This window comes from Camponotus vicinus, unplaced genomic scaffold (assembly GCF_025532165.1).
Source record: "Camponotus vicinus isolate PSW18456_S1 unplaced genomic scaffold, iyCamVici1.0 SCAF_14, whole genome shotgun sequence".
Taxonomy (NCBI): Eukaryota; Metazoa; Arthropoda; class Insecta; order Hymenoptera; family Formicidae; genus Camponotus; species Camponotus vicinus.
This window is the reverse complement of record NW_028141950.1, coordinates 7,401,516-7,422,393: the sequence shown is the minus strand read 5'-3', so window position 1 is coordinate 7,422,393 and position 20,878 is coordinate 7,401,516. Positions and strand designations below refer to the sequence as shown.

Below are 20,878 nucleotides of genomic sequence, written 5' to 3'. Positions count from 1 at the left end.
ATTACAATTTCACTTTTTAACAAGTAACTATAATATGAAGCTGGTTAACTTTTACATATATAAACTCAACTACTATTATTTTGCACATATAGAAATATAACTATAATTTTAATCTCTGATGCAAATAATATATACTCTTTTATATAAATTTAAAGTATCAAGAGTTATATACGTCAAAATTAGAATCTTATAATTAATGATTTTTTCTTTTTTATTTATCAATATTATTATTAAAGATATATGCATTTTTTTTAATAACTAGGAAAGCATTTTTTATTACATATATATGAATATCTCTTATATAATATAAATTATATATATATATATATATATATATATATATATAATGTATATATATACAGGGTGGCCCATTTTAATCCATCCAGTCAAATATCTCGAAAACCAAGCCCGGGAGAGAAAAATGTTTCAGACAAAAGTTGTTTGGTTTCGAGAGGGCCATAAGATGGTACCATTGGTTTGACCTTGAAGAGTCATTTGAAGGTCACGTGAAGGTCACTTCAATTTTTTTAAATGGAACATCCTATATATTTTTTCACATTCTTGTAGTTTATCTCGAGAGCTTTCCAAAACACTATAATTAAGTACCTTTTCGTTAAGTACTTTTTGGAATTGTTAATTGCAAATTACATATTTTTTCTTAAAAACAACTATATGTTTTCTTTACACCAATTGATTCCTCTCATTATTTTGTACATAAAAGTATTAAGGTAAGATAATCGAAAAATGAATATTTTACAAGATATTTTACGGTTTATGTAAAATTAAGAAATTATTTCAAGCCTCATAACTCAAAAAGTACTTAACGAAAATGTACTTAATTATAGTGTTTTGGAAAGTTCTCGAGATAAGCTACAAGAATGTGCAAAAATATATAGGGTGTTCCATTTAAAAAAATTGAAGTGACCTTCACGTGACCTTCAAATGACTCTTTAAGGTCAAACCAATTATACCATCTTATGGCCCCTTCGAAACCAAACAACTTTTGTCTGGAACATTTTTCTCTCCCGGGCTTGGTTTTCGAGATATTCGACTGGATGGATTAAAATGGGCCATCCTGTATATATATATATATATATATATATATATATATATATATATATATATAGGTAATATATATATATATATATATATATATATACATATATATTACCGCACTATCAATTATGTTATATATTGTAAAGTATTAAAATAAATAAATCACTATATATAACTAAATCTTTTTTATTTATAATCTCACCTAATTCGTATTTGGACATTTCAGTCCAAATACCCACATAGCGAAAGTTGATCCTAGGTACGACCATCGGATATACTTCAAAAATTTTTAATTATCCGAAGGATATCTGTGTAAAACCGTAGGATATATTTAGGATATACTGAGGATATCTAAATGTTTGCTTTCACGTTATCCTTAGGAGATCCAAAAATGGATATCCCTAGGATGACCTATATAATAAAATTAGATCCCAACAATATCCACTGGAGGTTCAAAATGTCTTTTTTGTTGTTCTAAACTGATCCAGACTAAATCATTAAATATACAAATCTATTTTAAATGTCTATTTTAAATATCTCGAAAGAAATACTTTTTTCGAAAAAATATTTCAGTCAAAAATAGTTTAATTTGAAAGAAACAATAAAACAGTAATCTTAAATAGCGTCGTCAAAATAAAGTCAATGACATTACAATTTTTTTAAAATGAAATTTATATTTATATCTTCTATGTAATTGCTGTAATGGTTTATCAGCTTTGCGAATTATTTTTTTTATTTCTTGTAAAAAATTCTCATATTTAAAAGCATTAAATAAATCTAAAGTGCCATGTATGCGAACATCGTCGCATAAATGAATCAAACCATGAACATTATGAGAAATGTTGTATCCTCCATACAGAAATATAAAAGTGTTAACATAATGAATTAATAATTCTTCAGTGTAATTCAAATAATCGTTACATAAATTTTTACAGCATAAAATTCTAGTTGCTACAGTAAGTGTTAGAAAATGATGATAAAAATCATTTGAAAGTATTTCCCGAAGGACAACAGGGCCCGTGTATAATAAAATTTGCCTGATATATTAAGTTGCTTTTCATTGTTTTAAATAATCCAAAGAGCTCGCTTTTCTACAAAATTCAACTGGTATGTAATGTTTAATATTTTCTAAATTGTTTGATAATATGACATTTATAATATTGTAATCGAACTTTTAAGTCACCTGTTGTCTACATATATAAACACTTTCTCATAACTCTAAGGCATTATAACAATGAAGCAATATACAGTGTCGAAAATTTACAATCGGGAACTTTATACAACTTTATTCGCTTGATATTGGGATATCTCGAATATGAGGAAAATTTTATATAGCCGGCTGATGAAGGATTTATTTTTTCAACACGTGGTAGCAAACGTAGTAAGCAAATGAAAATACCCATACAGCACAATAAGGTTGCCGATATATTGAAGAATAATTTCATTGAAACATTGCAATATTGCAAATCGATTGCGAAACTCTGCCGAGTTATTGTTATAAGATTGTGATGAAGTCAAGCTGTCCGCTTTTTGCAATGAAATATTGTAGCAATATTACAGTGTAATATATTGGAAAGAATGCAATGTTATTGCAACCATTTACATAATATTATTACGTATAAAATGTTTTTGTTTTTGATGGATAAATACCTTGAAAACATTAAAAAAGCTTGATATAAATATAAGTTTGCAATATCTAAGATAATCATATCTAAGATAATATATTGCAAAAAAATTGTATTTAAACATAATCATATAACATAAAATGTTATATTTTTATACAAAATTACTTTAAACTTTTACTTACGAATCATTTTTTTTATTTTAAATGTTTTTTATACCTTTATAATGGGGTATATATATATATATATATATATATATATATATATATATACCCCATATATATATACACATTATAGTTATAGAACTAATTAAATATTACTAATTATATTTTTACTTAAAAATTTTAAAGATCCGTTATAATTATATATATTTGCATGTAAAAAATACATAAAAATGTTAAGAAAAATATAGTGATAGATATAATAGTATCTATATACTTAATATAATAAAAAGATATATTATCTTTGAAGATTAATATCGTATTCGTACATGAAGTGAAAATATATCATAAAATATATTGTAACATTGATATAAAATGTTATCTATATTTTAATAAAAAAATAGCAATGCTTATCTTTAGCTTAGAATTATATTTACTCGACTGATATTATTTCTATGTCATCATTCCATTTGATTTCTGCAAAAAAGTAAAATTCATCGCATATATATACAAATATAAAAAAATATATTATTACATAATTTTCTTAGATAAATTAAAGAGTGTTATAGTTTTACAATGTTTTCAAAATATAAATATCATATTGCTATAATATCTAATTCATATTTTGTTCATTGCAATTTGTAATATTGCAATATTGTTGCAAAATAGTTGTAACATTCTGTGCTGTATAGATATTATAATATTATGTGCTAATTTTTTTTTAGATATGAATAGGCCTAAAATTTAAAAAAATTAAATTTTTGTAATAAGATTATAAGTAAAAATAAATTTGTAAAAACATATACACACGAAGATATTAAAATTAAATTTTTGCTTAATATAGATATTTCGAGCACTCCTGGAATAATAGCGAAAAAATATTACTTATTATTGATGTTCAGTTTTATCGTTACTATAATCTGCGTCTACTTTTATTGTTGTAAGTATATTTGATGTAAGTATCGACTTGAATTGTAGATTATACATATATATCTGATATAATATCTAAAAATTTACTGAAAATAGTAATTTATTTATATAAAACTAAACGAATAAATTTACTAAAAAACAGTAGATTTTACAATACCTATTATTACATAATTAAGTCGAAATTTTGTAACAGTGTATCGTCATCGCAGAAGTAATAATGAACAATTTTTGTCTTCAATAATGACCGATATAGAATTGGCGATTCTACATGAAGTACCTTGCCAAAACACTCAATTGAATATGATTTACAGTCCTATGTTACATTATAATCCGGATGAATGTGCGATAACTGAAATCGCACGTAAACAAATTACATTTACAAAACTTCTTGGTAGCGGCGCATTCGGAAAGGTAAAAATTAATTTTTTCAAGCAATGTTTCAAATTAATTTCTGGATCAACAAAACAGATATGTATCTTCTAATAAAGATATAAATTACATGAATTTTGATAATAGATTATAAGTAATATAAAATTTAGATGAGACAACAAACATGTACTTTATTATACATTTTTCGTTGAATTATTTAATATAAAGTAAAGTATAATATTACTTGACATTAAACTATACATTTTCTAATGAAGTACGCAAATTTGTAAAATATTTCGCAGGTGTTTCAAGGAAATGTGAAGAACTTAGAAGGATCGGGCACAGAGATATCCGTTGCAATAAAAATGCTTCGAAAAGATGCTTCTTCCCACGAGAAAAGGAAATTTTTAAAGGAAGCCAAGCTTATAAATCATTTTCAACACAAACATATATTAAGATTGTTGGCCGTTTGTTTAGATGGGGATTCTCCATTATTAGTGTTGGAATTGATGGAAACTGGTGACCTGTTAAAATATTTGAGAGATTGTCGAAATTTGCAAGCGTCAGATTCGTATGCTCTGCGTTTACAAGATTTGCTCGCCATGTGTGAAGATGTTGCGCGAGGCTGTTGTTACCTGGAAGAGTTGCGTTTCGTACATAGAGATCTAGCATGTCGCAATTGTTTAGTATCTTCGAAAAATCGCGAGAATCGTGTCATCAAAATTGGAGATTTTGGACTGGCTAGAGATATCTACATGGATGATTATTATCGCGTGGTAAGTACAATTATGAAAAAAAATTAAGAAATGATTAAAAAATAAATTCTTTTGAAAATACTTTCCATTCTTTTATCATAATAGTATCGTGTATTGTTTCTTTAAGTAATATAGAATATAAATACTTTTTATTTATATAAAGCAAAAGGTAAATGAACGTTTTTGATTTTGCACACATACTAAAAATGAACAACTTAATTCAGAAAATTAAATTTTTGTTTAAATCACATGTTTTAGAAAGGAGAAGATTTGTTTCCTCTTCGCTGGATGGCGCCCGAATCTTTGATGATCAGAATATTTAGTTCTCAAAGCGATGTTTGGTCATTTGGGGTATTAATGTGGGAAATTACATCGTTGGGTGAGCAACCCTATATTGCCAAGACTGATGAAGAAGTGGTAAATTATGTACGTGCTGGAGGCAGGTTGCCGATGACACTTAACTGTCCGTCACCATTGTACCAGTTGATGCTACGTTGCTGGAGTGCAGCGGATGCTAGACCAAATTTCAAATTTTGTCTGAAAAATATTATAGCATTAAGAAAGAACATGGAAGATGCCTTACTGAGTCCAGTCGATACTATTTAGCCGATATAATTAAATTAATGTTCATCTTATTTTCCAAACGATTCAATAAATCTTAATGTAGAAAAAATATTTCTAGGATATTTCTAAATTGATTCTGTTATTTTTAGGTTTAATCTTAATATTACATGTATCAATGAAAATAAAAGAAATTTTGTAATCTTATCTTCCATAAAGTTTTGATTATTATTAAAAAATATCACATCCGTTTCAATAATTGTACAAAATCAAATAATATAATGATATATCTAATTTGTGTTTTTGAGTAATCGAAGCGAAATCTAATGATTGCGATTATATAAATGTATATGTATAAACAATATTTTTTTGAACATGGGAATATGATTAATTTTCGACATTATATATGACCGATAATTACAAACTGATTGTATAATTTATGAGTAAAAGAGGAAATGCAAAAAATATCTTCTATAATTAGTTGTGAATATATAAATATAATAATATAATTAATTTTTGAATTTATAACAGTTATCATGTATAAATTTTTACATTATTCGGGATAAGTTTATACATATAGTTTATCTTTATATTTAATGACTTACTATATATTTAAATTATATTGATGATTACAAAAGTATGCAGTTGTAAAAATGAACTATACTTATTGCTCTATCTCCACTAACTATATTTAATAAAGCTAATAATGTATAATATTTAAACACAATTACGGTCTATCATTTCGAAAGATCACCAAATACTGACAACGTTTTATAGGTATGTATGATATTATGCATTATAAGAAATATTAAATAACATATGAGATTATATAAATCATTTCATAATCGATGCACAGATACAACGACGCAGTAATCTGGCGAGCACATTTTCCCGAATAATTCTAATCTTCGTACTACAGTATACTAATAATCATAAATCTTCAAGTTATAAGTTTTAAGTAAAAATAAAGATAGATAGAATTATTGCGCGGAAATCACAAATATTTTAATATTTTAAATAATACTATATATTAAATGAAATAGTAGTACCGCTCACCAGATTCCGCGCCTTATTGGCTGTTATTTGTCAATTTTTAATTATCTTTAATTATAGAAATGTGTAACACATTGCACATGACGAGCGCTAAATCATCGAATCGAAATTGGAAATCGCTGTTGTGAGTAGGGGGGACCGGGGACAAATGTAACAACGTCATGAAAGTAACAAGCCTCGTAATAAATTACACAATATGTTGAATAATTTCTACTATATAGCCAAACGCGTACGCCCCGATTCTCTTCCTTTTCAGCTAATTGTTGTAGAACGATCGCGCCGGTCGCACATGCAGGAGTAAAATTTGTGTATTTGCATTATTCACCTAAGTATTTTTTGTTTTAGTTTTTTTGTATCTATGCCTAATTAAAGTGTATATATTGACGTAATTATTTGCCGGTGTATTCTTCTAAAATGTATTCATAAGTTTTTATAGTTGATTTGGCTAATTCTTGCATCATATTTAGGTTATAATGCTTTTATTCTAAAAAATGTGTTTAGGGACAAAAGTAACACGACACTCTGTGGACGAAAGTAACACGTTTCAATGCTTAAAGTATAAGGGGGCTGGTCCCATAATAACTACCAAGGCGATTCTTATTACGTATGCCATAATTGTGATTCGGAATAGATACCAATCTCTTTTGTATCAGTAATTATCATACAATTTTTACATTATTATTTAGAATTAAACTATTATTTAGACTTAAAAAAGTACAAAACTGGTGTGATATTAAGTATAATTATTTTATGATATTACTTATAATTATTTTGCTTAACGAAGATTATTTCTTTTAAGTTTTTCAAAGATGATAAAAATAAATATTTGTTTTATTTTTTATTTTAATATAATATAATACAAAAAAACATTTATAATAAAAGTTATCTTGTTTAATAAAAGATTATAATAAAAGTTGCCTTAAATTGAAAGTAGTCATATTTATTTTATTTTCCCGAAATTAAGAACTGGTACTTTTATCTTCACACTATGTTACTTTCGTCCCAGGTCCCCAGGATAAAAGTAACAATCAACGTATTTGCGAAAAGCTATAGTAGCTCTTTAAATATCTATCATTTGAGATTGAAACATAGGTATAATAATAGAGCAATAAATGGAGTTTTTTAACATATAATCTTTTTTTTTATATCTCTAACTATAATTAATTAGTGACCTATAATACAAAAAATGTTACTTTTGTCCCCGGTCTTCCCTATATATTTATATGTATGTATGCATATATGTATATGTATGTATATATATATATATATATAATTTGAAATTAATAAAAATTAGTTTTTATTTTGTCTATATTAGAAACGTGAAAAATATGTTTCCTTAACTATGGTTTTAAAAACGTTTTTATAGAAACGTTTTTTATTAATGTTTTACTATTAAAAAATATTGGATACGTTTAAGAAACGTATATAAAACGAATGTGTGCTACCTCGGGCATCATAGCATATCTTAAAGTTATTTATTAATGACAGCCATGTTTCATAAATCGTTTCGTCATCTACTGGCAATTGATAATTAAAGGTTAACTGTCCATTTGATATCAATGCTGTCTTATTGCAATGCAGCGGAAATTAAATCAAACTTCAAATTTTTTCTCGCAAATATTACAGTTCTAAGAAGTGACGTAGAAGAGATGATATATTGAATCCAATAAATATTATTGTTATATGTATTATCTAACTGATATAAATAACTTATTGTTAGTGTTAGTGAAGAAAAAATTGTAGATGGATATGCATGTATTAATACTTGAATGTTTGTTTTCTTACGATACTTATTAGATATTTAACATGTTAACTTTTGTATTTTATATATTATATAAGATCTGCACACTTTTTAATGTAATATTAACTATTCTATAAATTCATAAATGTTAACACACAATAGTAATTTTCTTTTTAAGCTTTTTTATATTACGTTTAGGAGCTTTTTCCTATTTCAAACTGTACTTATAAATCTTTGTACATACACATATCATTGCTGTAAAGGGAATAAATTTTTATAAATTTATAAAATATTTGAAAATTTATTTACATCTATTATTATGCATGAATTTTAAAAAGAGACCATTTTATAAATACTTGTTTAATTATTCTTAGTTATTCTTAACACACAGAATTATTCTTAATTATTCTTAGCAGAATGTTTCTTTAATAATATAAAAATATTTTTGAAAATAAAAATGTTGTATATCATTTAATATATGAATGGACTGAATAAGTCACAAAAGGAGACCGGAGCAAAATTATTTTCAATTATATTTCATGTAATTAAAGTGTTTATCACTTGTTTTGAAAAAGTAATTAATTTACAGCGGGAGAATTTGATTGGATGCACTAATGCACCTGGTGCATATAAAAATTGTCGTATATAAAATTACAATAGTATAATTAAAATAATAAAGTAATTAATATTATAAGTTTTTTATAGTATATTAGATTATATATTATATTAAGTATATTATGTTAAGTTAATATTAAGTAAAGTTATATTATATATACGTTATTATATTATAAGGTTATTCGATGCAAAAAACGATAATAATAACTCGTACAATAATTTTATTTATTTTAGTTATTTATGTGCTATTGGAAATTTGTATTTATTTATACTAGAACTACTAGATTTATACTAAAAACGCTACGTATTGATTCAAACTGCATTATATGAATGTCACCGAAAACGTATAAATCACTTTTTTAAATCCATTATTACTTTTCTTATAATCAGAATATCTTTTTATATAGTAAACGTGCCTCTTATGTCAAAGAGAAGATACTCAGAAATAAATTAATATAAAAAGTTTATAATAAAATTCATTAAACAATTATATATACATATAATTATTTTTATTTATACATAGAACTATTTTTGTTTTATACATATGTAACTTTTTTGTCAAACAATTTTTAAAGATTTTAATTCTCCTTGAAATAACGCGAGTATCTCCGTCGAGAAAAATAAATTACAAACGGAATGCAGCTAATAAGACGTCATGGCAACACATGATCAGATTGATCATTCGAAGTCAGTTACAGTTGCGATCGCTAGCCAGAACACACTACCGCGTTACTTGTCGTTTGATTCAAAGTGCATCATATGAATATCACAAAAAATTGTGTACGAATAGTGGATTTTGAAAAGCATACGTAGTAACACAATTGCATATAGTAACACAATCATACGAACGAATTGTCATAATTACATATTTAATAAAATCAAAGATATAGTAAATATTGATGTGAATTCGATTACACGCTGCGTGTGCTTGAATATGGCTGAAAATGTTACAAGATCTATAATTCTATAACTTTTTTGATTGTTTGTAATTTGATTGTGGGTATTTTTTTATCGACGTTTTTCTACTATAATATTAGTGAAAAAAGAAAGCTGATAATAATTAAATTCCTGTGTTCGCAATACAATCAAATGATCATTTTGTATCATTTTGCATTGTCATTTGTTCTCCTGAAAAAAATAGAAATTATTTATTTACCAAGAATTCCCTAATTTAATCTTAAGTTATATATATTGTGATCGTGACCATAAAGAGAAATCTAAAAACATAATATTAGAAGATAATAACTTACGATTCGTTAAAACTGAGTTTTAAGGAATTTATCGAAAATATATTTATATGTATGAATTAATATCAATTCGATTAACACATCAGAATTAGTAGAGTGAGAAAAACAATTAACTGAGGATTCAACGGGAACTGATTGAGTGCAAACGTTTACGAAAAATGCCAATTATGTTTGGAACAATTTTATGTGTTTTATTGGAAGGTTTAATATTGACAAAGGCAACTATCACGCCGAAGGATTATACCCCTTCAAACAGTCTCCACAAAGAAAGTGTTTCGATGTATCCGGATTTAAGTTTCACGCAGGTAAGAGATATTTTTCGCTTGATTAAGAAACAATTAAATGTTATTGCAGTTAGTAGTGTAACTAAAAATGAATGATAATAAATTATATATTCTACCTATAATAAGATAAGATAAAATAAAACAATTCAATATAAAAGAAAATAGTATGTACGATGTTGTAAAAAAAAGATGGATAAAGTTTCGAAATTTTTTTTGCCAATGGATGTTATAGTACATTAAATTTAATTAAAACGGTATTTTAAAATTTGACTGTATTATTTTGTCTCTCTCTCTTTCTCTTTCTCTCTCTCTCTCTCTCTCTCTCTCTCTCTCTCTCTATATATATATATATATATATATATATATATATATATATATATATATATAAAATTTTTATTTTTAAAAATAACAATTTTTAAAATTAATGAAGTTTTCTGTCTACAATCTGCTACATTAATATATACATACGATGACACTTCAACAGATTTTTATATTCTTTTTTTTCAATTTTTAAAATTTCCTTATTTTGCTAGATATATATAATAATATTTATTGATATACAGGGTGACCCATTTTAACATAGGCAGCCAAATAACTCGAAAAATAAGCAAGATAGAGAAAAATGTTTTAGACAAAAGTTGTATGGTTTCGAGGGGGCCATAAGATGGTATCATTGGTTTGACCTTGAAGAGTCATTTGAAGGTCACGTGAAGGTCACTTCAATTTTTTTAAATGGAATACCCTATATATTTTTGTACATTCTTGTAGCTTATTTCGAGAGCTTTCCAAAACACTATAATTAAGTACCTTTCCGTTAAGTACTTTTTGAGTTATGATGCTTGAAATAATTTCTTAATTTTACATAAACCGTAAAATATCTTGTAAAATATTCATTTTTCGATTATCTTACCTTAATACTTTTATGTACAAAATAATGAGAGGAATCAATTGGTGTAAAGAAAACACATAGTTGTTTTTAAGAAAAAATATGGAATTGTTAATTGCAAATTACATATTTTTTCTTCGAAACAACTATGTGTTTTCTTTACACCAATTGATTCCTCTCATTATTTTGTACATAAAACTATTAAGGTAAGGTAATCGAAAAATGAATATTTTACAAGATATTTTACGGTTTATGTAAAATTAAGAAATTATTTCAAGCCTCATAACTCAAAAAGTACTTAACGGAAAGGTACTTAATTATAGTGTTTTGGAAAGCTCTCGAAATAAGCTACAAGAATGTACAAAAATATATAGGGTATTCCGTTTAAAAAAATTGAAGTGACCTTCACGTGACCTTCAAATGACTCTTCAAGGTCAAACCAATGATACCATCTTATGGCCCCCTCGAAACCATACAACTTTTGTCTAAAACATTTTTCTCTATCTTGCTTATTTTTCGAGTTATTTGGCTGCCTAAGTTAAAATGGGTCACCCTGTATAGTAACCTTTATACTAATGTAGATTTTATTTTATGAAATTAATTTAGAAAGTAAGCATCATTTCTTTCGGTTAAGGGTAATTATGTAACGGAACAGAGCTACTAAATATCGAGATAGAAAGTCTATTCTTTAAATTGTATCTATTAACGCTAATATTTTGATCGACAATATATTCAATAACTATCGCTAGAATTTATACTAATTTTCATTGTACATATATCCATTTATATACAATTATATGCAGATATTCTTATCGAGGCATTATCGGTTTATACTATCTGTTTATATTTATTATTTCCCGGATTTGTTTGTGTTAAAAATATAACGACATTCGAGAAAAAACTTGTCAAGGTAATAAATAAAAGAATTTATATAATTCGATGTCTAATATTTAATAACTGTAAAGAAACAATATTTTCAACCTTTTTATTCTTGAAGTACAAACATTAATAAAACTTTAGTAATATCGGCAAATTTTTAAAAAGAAATTTGAGTTACGGTAAATTGAGAAGAGTTAAATAACCTATCATGAGAAAGAATCAAATCGTTAAACAAAATTGTTTTAATAATTGCAAAGACTACACTTTCGCTTGTACTTGCTAAAAGCTGTTATGAATCCTTATTGACTCTCGTTAACCTATTGATTGATTTTATTTTTGATATGAGTTATGATTGATATACAAGATGTCTTAAAAAAAATAAATAAAAAATAAATTTTACGATATGAATAAAACTACATCACATTCAATTTATTATCATTTAGGAATAGTATATGTCAAACCGGTATTATTAAGCAAACAAAAAACGAATGGCAATTTTTCGTTTAATTTTATAATTTATATAATTTATCATTAAAAGCACCAGAAACAACCGTTTCAACGATATTCACTTAATTCTTTTCGCATGTTATACTTTATGAAGGATATTTCAATGTCCGAGGAAAGTGATCATCATATATTAAATTTCAAATCTGACCGGAGTCATTCTGATAGTATGACTGTGAGGAATGAGCGAGAAGTCGATGAAGTTCCACTTGCAAATATTTTTATGATTCCAGAAGAATCTATCGGTAAGTTGCAAAAGAATGCATAAAACATTAATAACAAAATCTATGACGAAAAAGTGTAAATATAATTTCAATTCAAGAGAGAGTCAAATCTAATCTAAAAATCAAATCTAAAAATATCTTCCAGTAGTGAGAAGAATATAAATTCTAATTCCGTCCAAAAAAGAAATAGAAAAGCATAATGTAAATATAACGTTGTACATAAAAATTGTCATAACTTAAGGTAAAGTCAATTTTATTAATTTGCTACTCTGTTTTAAAGCAATCGCAAATATTATATTTCTGATTTCTTAAGCTATAGGAATTTTTCGAAAAGTACTTGTCACTTTATTAAAAGTTATTTATTCGTTTTTGCCATAAATTAACGATTACTTTTAAATGAAGCAAAAAAATTCTTATATTATTTTTTTAAAGGTCAATACCGTGCTAATTTCCATATTTTGTAGTTTACATTTATTTTTTCTCTTTCCTTTATTTTTACATTAAATTGTTCTTTCTGATTTACTGAGATAATCCACTTAATCTTACATATAATTATGTTAATATGTACTATGTTAAAATCTCTAGAAAGCAGTTTGAGCAAGCCAACATCTCTCAGAGCATTTGTACAATTTGACCGTCAATTCACCGGAAAAGTAAACGACATTTTTGTGACATTGAGGTAAGGAATCTAAATTCTCAGTTTGTATTCTTTCATTTTTCTCTTTTTTTTTTAAATTCAACGACATAAATATATCAAAATATTAATTCTGTTATAATTTTGTTAAATATAAAATGGATAAAATTTTATTTTTTCACAGATGGAACCAACCTGAATTTATCGATGAAATAATACAAGGGTATACAGTGCAATGTTTCTTTATCGAGGACTTAAAAGAGATTCAAACCTGCGACGATAAAAATATCACAACTACAAAATTGGAGCACACGGTGCACAATCTAACATCTAACGCGACATATTATTTTCGAGTACGTGCGCATACTAAAATTGTTGCTAGTCCTTACACGGATTTAATCAATGTGTCGACTACACATGAAAATCCAATACCTAAATTATTAGTCACATCGGATCTACGTATGGAAATATTGGACGTGGATTTAAACATTACTAATTTCTTAATATCAGGGTACGTATACTGATAAGAAAAATAGTTATAATTATCATAAATTGTTTTTAGCATTAACTATAAAATTGAAGTTATTATTATTATACAGAAGTTTATTATTATCAATATTATTGTAGTAATAACTATAAAATTAGAAATCTCAACTATAAATTTTTTACTATACAATTATAGTTCCTTTTTTTCAGATTTTTAAGATATGCCGCTTATTCGATACAAGAACATAGAATTTATTGGTATACCGGAAATGTCCTAAAAACGTTGAAGATTAATGAAAATAAAACCACAATAATGGCTAGCTTTGATCATGATCTACTTGATATCTGCATTGACTGGGTAGCAAGAAATCTATATTTCACCTATGAAGGGTCAGGCTACTCTCATATTGTAAAGTTCGACTTAACAATGTGGGAAAATGGCATAATTAAATTTGATGAGATTTTCAAATCAAAAATTTCTAATTACTATTTAAATGTATCACCATCTATGAGGTACGTTTGCTACCGTTCACCTGAAAAAATAATTTTCCATTAAAGGTTTATGCAAATTTGTAATTTTTCTATAATTTTACGTGGTTTTATAATTAAGATCATAAGTAAAAAAAATAATAAATTATAATATAATTATAAGAATTTCGAATTTTTACTACATACAAGTTTCGGTTTTTATTAACATAATGTTTTATAATGAGTAAAATAATTATATATTTTTTAGAATTTTATATTCCCTATCATACAATTCGATGAATGATGTATATGATATGATGCAATATCATCTCGATGGAAAAAATGTGCAAATTGTTCAGATAAATTCATCCCTTTGCTCATTTCGTCCTAGGATTTATCTTAGTTATAGAATTGATAACACTAATAATAAGGAGCCGTTAATTTACTGGTTAAGTGATGATCACTTATTTGTGACAGACATTAACGTTTCTATGTGCAATACAATTTTACACAAGGAAAACATAAGTGATAACATCCAATTCCGAGCCATGGCGATTGACAAAACAAACATTTACATTTTAGCATATAAATGGAATGTTTATTCTCAATATATATACATTTTGAAAAAGAAATATGCAAGTTTCAAGAGCGTAAATGCAGCCGATTTTGTTGAAAAGATAATAATAAGAAAAGAAGATGAAAATATGTTTTATGGAATTTATGCTTTTGATAGATCTTTACAACCATATCCTCCAATGAGATGTCTGACACCAGACGAAATAGTTTATAATTTTGAGAATATGACTGCAACGACAAACAGCATCATTGTAAATCTTCCGGAGCCGGTTGTAAAGAGTGGATGCAAAAAATATAATTTACCAACTACTATATATACTATCTCTGTAAGCCATTGTTTAGACAACAACCTCAACAAGTCTGAGAAATTCAATGTGCTGACGCGCGAGCGATATCACGAGATTCAGAACTTAACACCATTTACAGAGTACAAGTTGAAGTTTACTTTAAGCAATTTTTACTTTGACCAATTATCAATAAATCCATTCGATTCGAATGTGATACCAATAAAAACTAATTCGGGCAAGCTTAATGCACCAGAAAACATAAGTGTTCTAGCTTTGACGCCTACTATAGCAGTAGTTCATTGGATGCCACCCAAGAAAGTGAACTGCGTGGCCGTGACCTACGAAGTGCATTGGAAGTCAGCTACATTAGTGAACGGCACGCAACAAAAGAGCAAACAAATTATCAATGTGCCAAAACGTATGGCAGACGGCAGATTTTTCACAAAGATTAACTTGTCGCGACCGGTACAAGATTACTTGATATACGTGCGTGTGTATCCAATTAATTTCAGCGATTTCTACAACGATAGTTTAAGCAAGATCGTTTACATATACTCAGAACCAAACAATATTACTTTGAGCGAGGTCAATATAAATAGCATGAACATTTCATGGATCTCAAACATTAATATGACGATCTATTTTACAATAGAGTACAAAGATATTGCAGCAGAAAAGTGGCAAAGAATGAATTATTTTAAAATGAATTGTAACTATGAAGTAATATACAGTGTCGAAAATTTACAATCGGAAACTTCATACAACTTTCGCTTGATATTGAGATATCCCGAATATGAGGAATATTTTATATGGCCGGCTGATGAAAGATTTATTTTTTCAACACGCGGTAGCAAACTTGGTAAGCAAATGAAAATACCCATACAGCACAATAAAGTTGCGGATATATTGCAGAATAATTTCATTGAAACATTGCAATATTGCAAATCGATTGCGAAACTCTGCTGAGTTATTGTTATAAGATTGTGATGAAGTTAAGCTGTCCGCTTTTCGCAATGAAATATTGTAGCAATATTACAGTGTAATATATTGGAAGGAATGCAATGTTATTGCAACCATATTTTTGTTTTTGATGGATGAATATCTTGGAAACATTTAATTAAATTAAAAAGCTTGATATAAATGGAAGTTTGCAATATCTAAGATAATCATATCTAAGATAATATATTGCAAAATTATATTTAAACATAATCATATATCATAAAATGTAATATTTTTATACAAAATTACTTTAAACTCCTACTTATGAATTACTTTCTTTATTTTAAATGTTTTTTATACTCTTATAATGGGGTATATATATATATATATATATATATATATATATATATATATATATATACACACATTATAGTTATAGAACTAATTAAACATTACTAATTATATTTTTACTTAAAAATTTTAAAGATCCGTTATAATTATATATATTTGCATGTAAAAAATACATAAAAATGTTAAGAAAAATATAGTGATAGATATAAAAGTATCTATATACTTAATATAATAAAAAGATATATTATCTTTGAAGAATATCGTATTCGTACATGAAGTAAAAATACATCATAAGATATATTGTAACATTGATATAAAATGTTATCTATATTTTAATAAAAAAATAGCAATACTTATCTTTAGCTTAGAATTATATTCACTCGACTGATGTTATTTCTGTGTCATTATTTCATTTCATTTCTGCAAAAAAGTAAAACTCATCGCATATATACAAATATAAAAAAATATATTATTACATTATTTTTATAGATAAATTAGAGTGTTATAATTTTAAAATGTTTCTAAAATATAAATATCATATTACTAATGTCTAATTCATACTTTGTTAATCTATATTTTTACAATGTTTGCGTAATGTTGCATTGCAATTTGTAATATTGCAATATTATTGCAAAGTAGTTGTAACATTCTGTGCTGCATAGATATTATAATATTATGTGCTAATTTTTTTAGATATGAATAGACCTAAAATTTAAAAAAATTAAATTTTTGTAATAAAGTTATAAGTAACAATAAATTTGTAAAAACATACACACACGAAGATATTAAAATTATATTTTTGCTTAATATAGATATTTCGAGCACTCCTGGAATAATAGCGGAAAAATATTACTTGTATGTAATATTATTGATGTTAAGTTTTATCGTTATAGTTACTATAATCTGCGTCTGCTACTTTTATTGTTGTAAGTATATTTGATATAGGTATCGACTTGAATTGTAGATTATACATATATATCTGATATAATATCTAAAAATTTACTGAAAATAGTAATTTACTAATATGAAACTAAACGAATAAATTTTACTAAAAAACAGTAGATTTTACAATACATATTATTACATAATTAAGTCGAAATTTTGTTACAGTGTATCGTCATCGCAGAGGTAATAATGAACAATTTTTGTCTTCAACAACGACCGATGTAGAATTGACGATTCTACAAGGGGATTCTTCTGAAGTACCTTGCCGGAACACTCAATTCAATATGATTTACAGTCCTATGTTACATTATAATCCGGATAAATGTGCGATAACTAAAGTCGCACGTAAACAAATTACATTTACAAAACTTCTTGGTAGCGGCGCATTCGGAATGGTAAAAATTAATTTTTTCAAGCAATGTTTCAAATTAATTTCTGAATCAACAAAACAGATATGTATTTTCTAATAAAGATATAAATTACATGAATTTTTATAATAGATTATAAGTAAATATAAAATTTAGATGAGACAACAAACATGTACTTCATTATACATTTTTCGTTGAATTATTTAATATAAAGTAAAGTATAATATTACTTGATATTAAACTATACATTTACTAATGAAGTACGCAAATTTGTAAAATATTTCGCAGGTGTTTCAAGGAAATGTGAAGAACTTAGAAGGATCGGGCACAGAGATATCCGTTGCAATAAAAATGCTTCGAAAAGATGCTTCTTCCCACGAGAAAAGGAAATTTTTAAAGGAAGCCAAGCTTATAAATCATTTTCAACACAAACATATATTAAGATTGTTGGCCGTTTGTTTAGATGGGGATTCTCCATTATTAGTGTTGGAATTGATGGAAACTGGTGACCTGTTAAAATATTTGAGAGATTGTCGAAATTTGCAAGCGTCAGATTCGTATGCTCTGCGTTTACAAGATTTGCTCGCCATGTGTGAAGATGTTGCGCGAGGCTGTTGTTACCTGGAAGAGTTGCGTTTCGTACATAGAGATCTAGCATGTCGCAATTGTTTAGTATCTTCGAGAAATCGCGAGAAACGTGTCATCAAAATTGGAGATTTTGGACTGGCTAGAGATATCTACATGGATGATTATTATCGCGTGGTAAGTACAATTATGAAAAAAAATTAAGAAATGATTAAAAAATAAATTCTTTTGAAAATACTTTCCATTCTTTTATCATAATAGTATCGTGTATTGTTTCTTTAAATAATATAGAATATAAATACTTTTTATTTATATAAAGCAAAAGATAAATGAACGTTTTTGATTTTGCACACATTCTAAAAATGAACAACTTAATTCAGAAAATTAAATTTTTGTTTAAATCACATGTTTTAGAAAGGAGAAGATTTGTTTCCTCTTCGCTGGATGGCGCCCGAATCTTTGATGATCAGAATATTTAGTTCTCAAAGCGATGTTTGGTCATTTGGGGTATTAATGTGGGAAATTACATCGTTGGGTGAGCAACCCTATATTGCCAAGACTGATGAAGAAGTGGTAAATTATGTACGTGCAGGAGGCAGGTTGCCGATGACACTTAACTGTCCGTCACCATTGTACCAGTTGATGCTACGTTGCTGGAGTGCAGCGGATGCTAGACCAAATTTCAAATTTTGTCTGAAAAATATTATAGCATTAAAAAAGAACATGGAAGATGCCTTACTGAGTCCAGTCGATACTATTTAGCCGATATAATTAAATTAATGTTCATCTTATTTTCCAAACGATTCAATAAATCTTAATGTAGAAAAAATATTTCTAGGATATTTCTAAATTGATTCTGTTATTTTTAGGTTTAATCTTAATATTACATGTATCAATGAAAATAAAAGAAATTTTGTAATCTTACCTTCCATAAAGTTTTGATTATTATTAAAAAATATCACATCCGTTTCAATAATTGTACAAAATCAAATAATATAATGATATATCTAATTTGTGTTTTTGAGTAATCGAAGCGAAATCTAATGATTGCGATTATATAAATGTATATATGTATAAACAATATTTTTGGGAATATGATTAATTTTCGACATTATATATGACCGATAATTACAAACTGATTGTATAATTTATGAGAAATTTATGAGTGAAAGAAGAAACGCGAATAATATCTTCTATAATTAGTTGTGAATATATAAATATAATAATATAATTAATTTTTGAATTTATAACAGTTATCATATATAAATTTTTACATTATTCAGGATAAGTTTATACATATAGTTTATCTTTATATTTAATGACTTACTATATATTTAAATTATATTGATGATTACAAAAGTATGCAGTTGTAAAAATGAACTATACTTATTGCTCTATCTCCACTAACTATATTTAATAAAGCTAATAATGTATAATATTTAAACACAATTACGGTCTATCATTTCGAAAGATCACCAAATACTGACAACGTTTTATAGGTATGTATGATATTATGCATTATAAGAAATATTAAATAACATATGAGATTATATAAATCATTTCATAATCGATGCACAGATACAACGACGCAGTAATCTGGCGAGCACATTTTCCCGAATAATTCTAATCTTCGTACTACAGTATACTAATAATCATAAATCTTCAAGTTATAAGTTTTAAGTAAAAATAAAGATAGATAGAATTATTGCGCGGAAATCACAAATATTTTAATATTTTAAATAATACTATATATTAAATGAAATAGTAGTACCGCTCACCAGATTCCGCGCCTTATTGGCTGTTATTTGTCAATTTTTAATTATCTTTAATTATAGAAATGTGTAACACATTGCACATGACGAGCGCTAAATCATCGAATCGAAATTGGAAATCGCTGTTGTGAGTAGGGGGGACCGGGGACAAATGTAACAACGTCATGAAAGTAACAAGCCTCGTAATAAATTACACAATATGTTGAATAATTTCTACTATATAGCCAAACGCGTACGCCCCGATTCTCTTCCTTTTCAGCTAATTGTTGTAGAACGATCGCGCCGGTCGCACATGCAGGAGTAAAATTTGTGTATTTGCATTATTCACCTAAGTATTTTTTGTTTTAGTTTTTTTGTATCTATGCCTAATTAAAGTGTATATATTGACGTAATTATTTGCCGGTGTATTCTTCTAAAATGTATTCATAAGTTTTTATAGTTGATTTGGCTAATTCTTGCATCATATTTAGGTTATAATGTTTTTATTCTAAAAAATGTGTTTAGGGACAAAAGTAACACGACACTCTGTGGACGAAAGTAACACGTTTCAATGCTTAAAGTATAAGGGAGCTGGTCCCAT

General features: G+C 26.5%; 2 protein-coding genes and 1 pseudogene across 3 annotated transcripts; 2 read left to right on the top strand and 1 right to left on the bottom strand.

The window, feature by feature from the left end:
* Window positions 1-1,684: 1,684 nt before the first annotated feature.
* Window positions 1,685-2,270, bottom strand: LOC145965644 (uncharacterized; annotated as a pseudogene).
* On the top strand, window positions 1,802-5,638 carry LOC145965309 (proto-oncogene tyrosine-protein kinase ROS-like). 2 transcript variants are annotated; one of them, XM_083088757.1, is made up of 6 exons: window positions 1,802-2,163; window positions 2,280-2,437; window positions 3,684-3,794; window positions 3,963-4,180; window positions 4,441-4,914; window positions 5,152-5,638. In XM_083088757.1, exons 4-6 carry the CDS (start codon window positions 4,010-4,012, stop codon window positions 5,497-5,499), a joined length of 993 nt encoding a protein of 330 aa, XP_082944883.1. In that variant the 5' UTR covers window positions 1,802-2,163; window positions 2,280-2,437; window positions 3,684-3,794; window positions 3,963-4,009; the 3' UTR covers window positions 5,500-5,638. The 2 variants fall into 2 exon arrangements, with proteins under 2 accessions (XP_082944883.1, XP_082944885.1); XM_083088759.1 differs by having other exon boundaries at window positions 1,802-2,437.
* A 3,771-nt stretch (window positions 5,639-9,409) lies between these two features.
* Window positions 9,410-19,450, top strand: LOC145964948 (proto-oncogene tyrosine-protein kinase ROS-like). The gene is made up of 10 exons (XM_083088097.1): window positions 9,410-10,415; window positions 12,761-12,908; window positions 13,473-13,566; window positions 13,706-14,032; window positions 14,218-14,520; window positions 14,744-16,197; window positions 17,441-17,554; window positions 17,739-17,968; window positions 18,230-18,703; window positions 18,941-19,450. Exons 1-10 carry the CDS (start codon window positions 10,269-10,271, stop codon window positions 19,286-19,288), a joined length of 3,639 nt encoding a protein of 1,212 aa, XP_082944223.1. The 5' UTR covers window positions 9,410-10,268; the 3' UTR covers window positions 19,289-19,450.
* The last annotated feature ends 1,428 nt before the right edge of the window (window positions 19,451-20,878 follow it).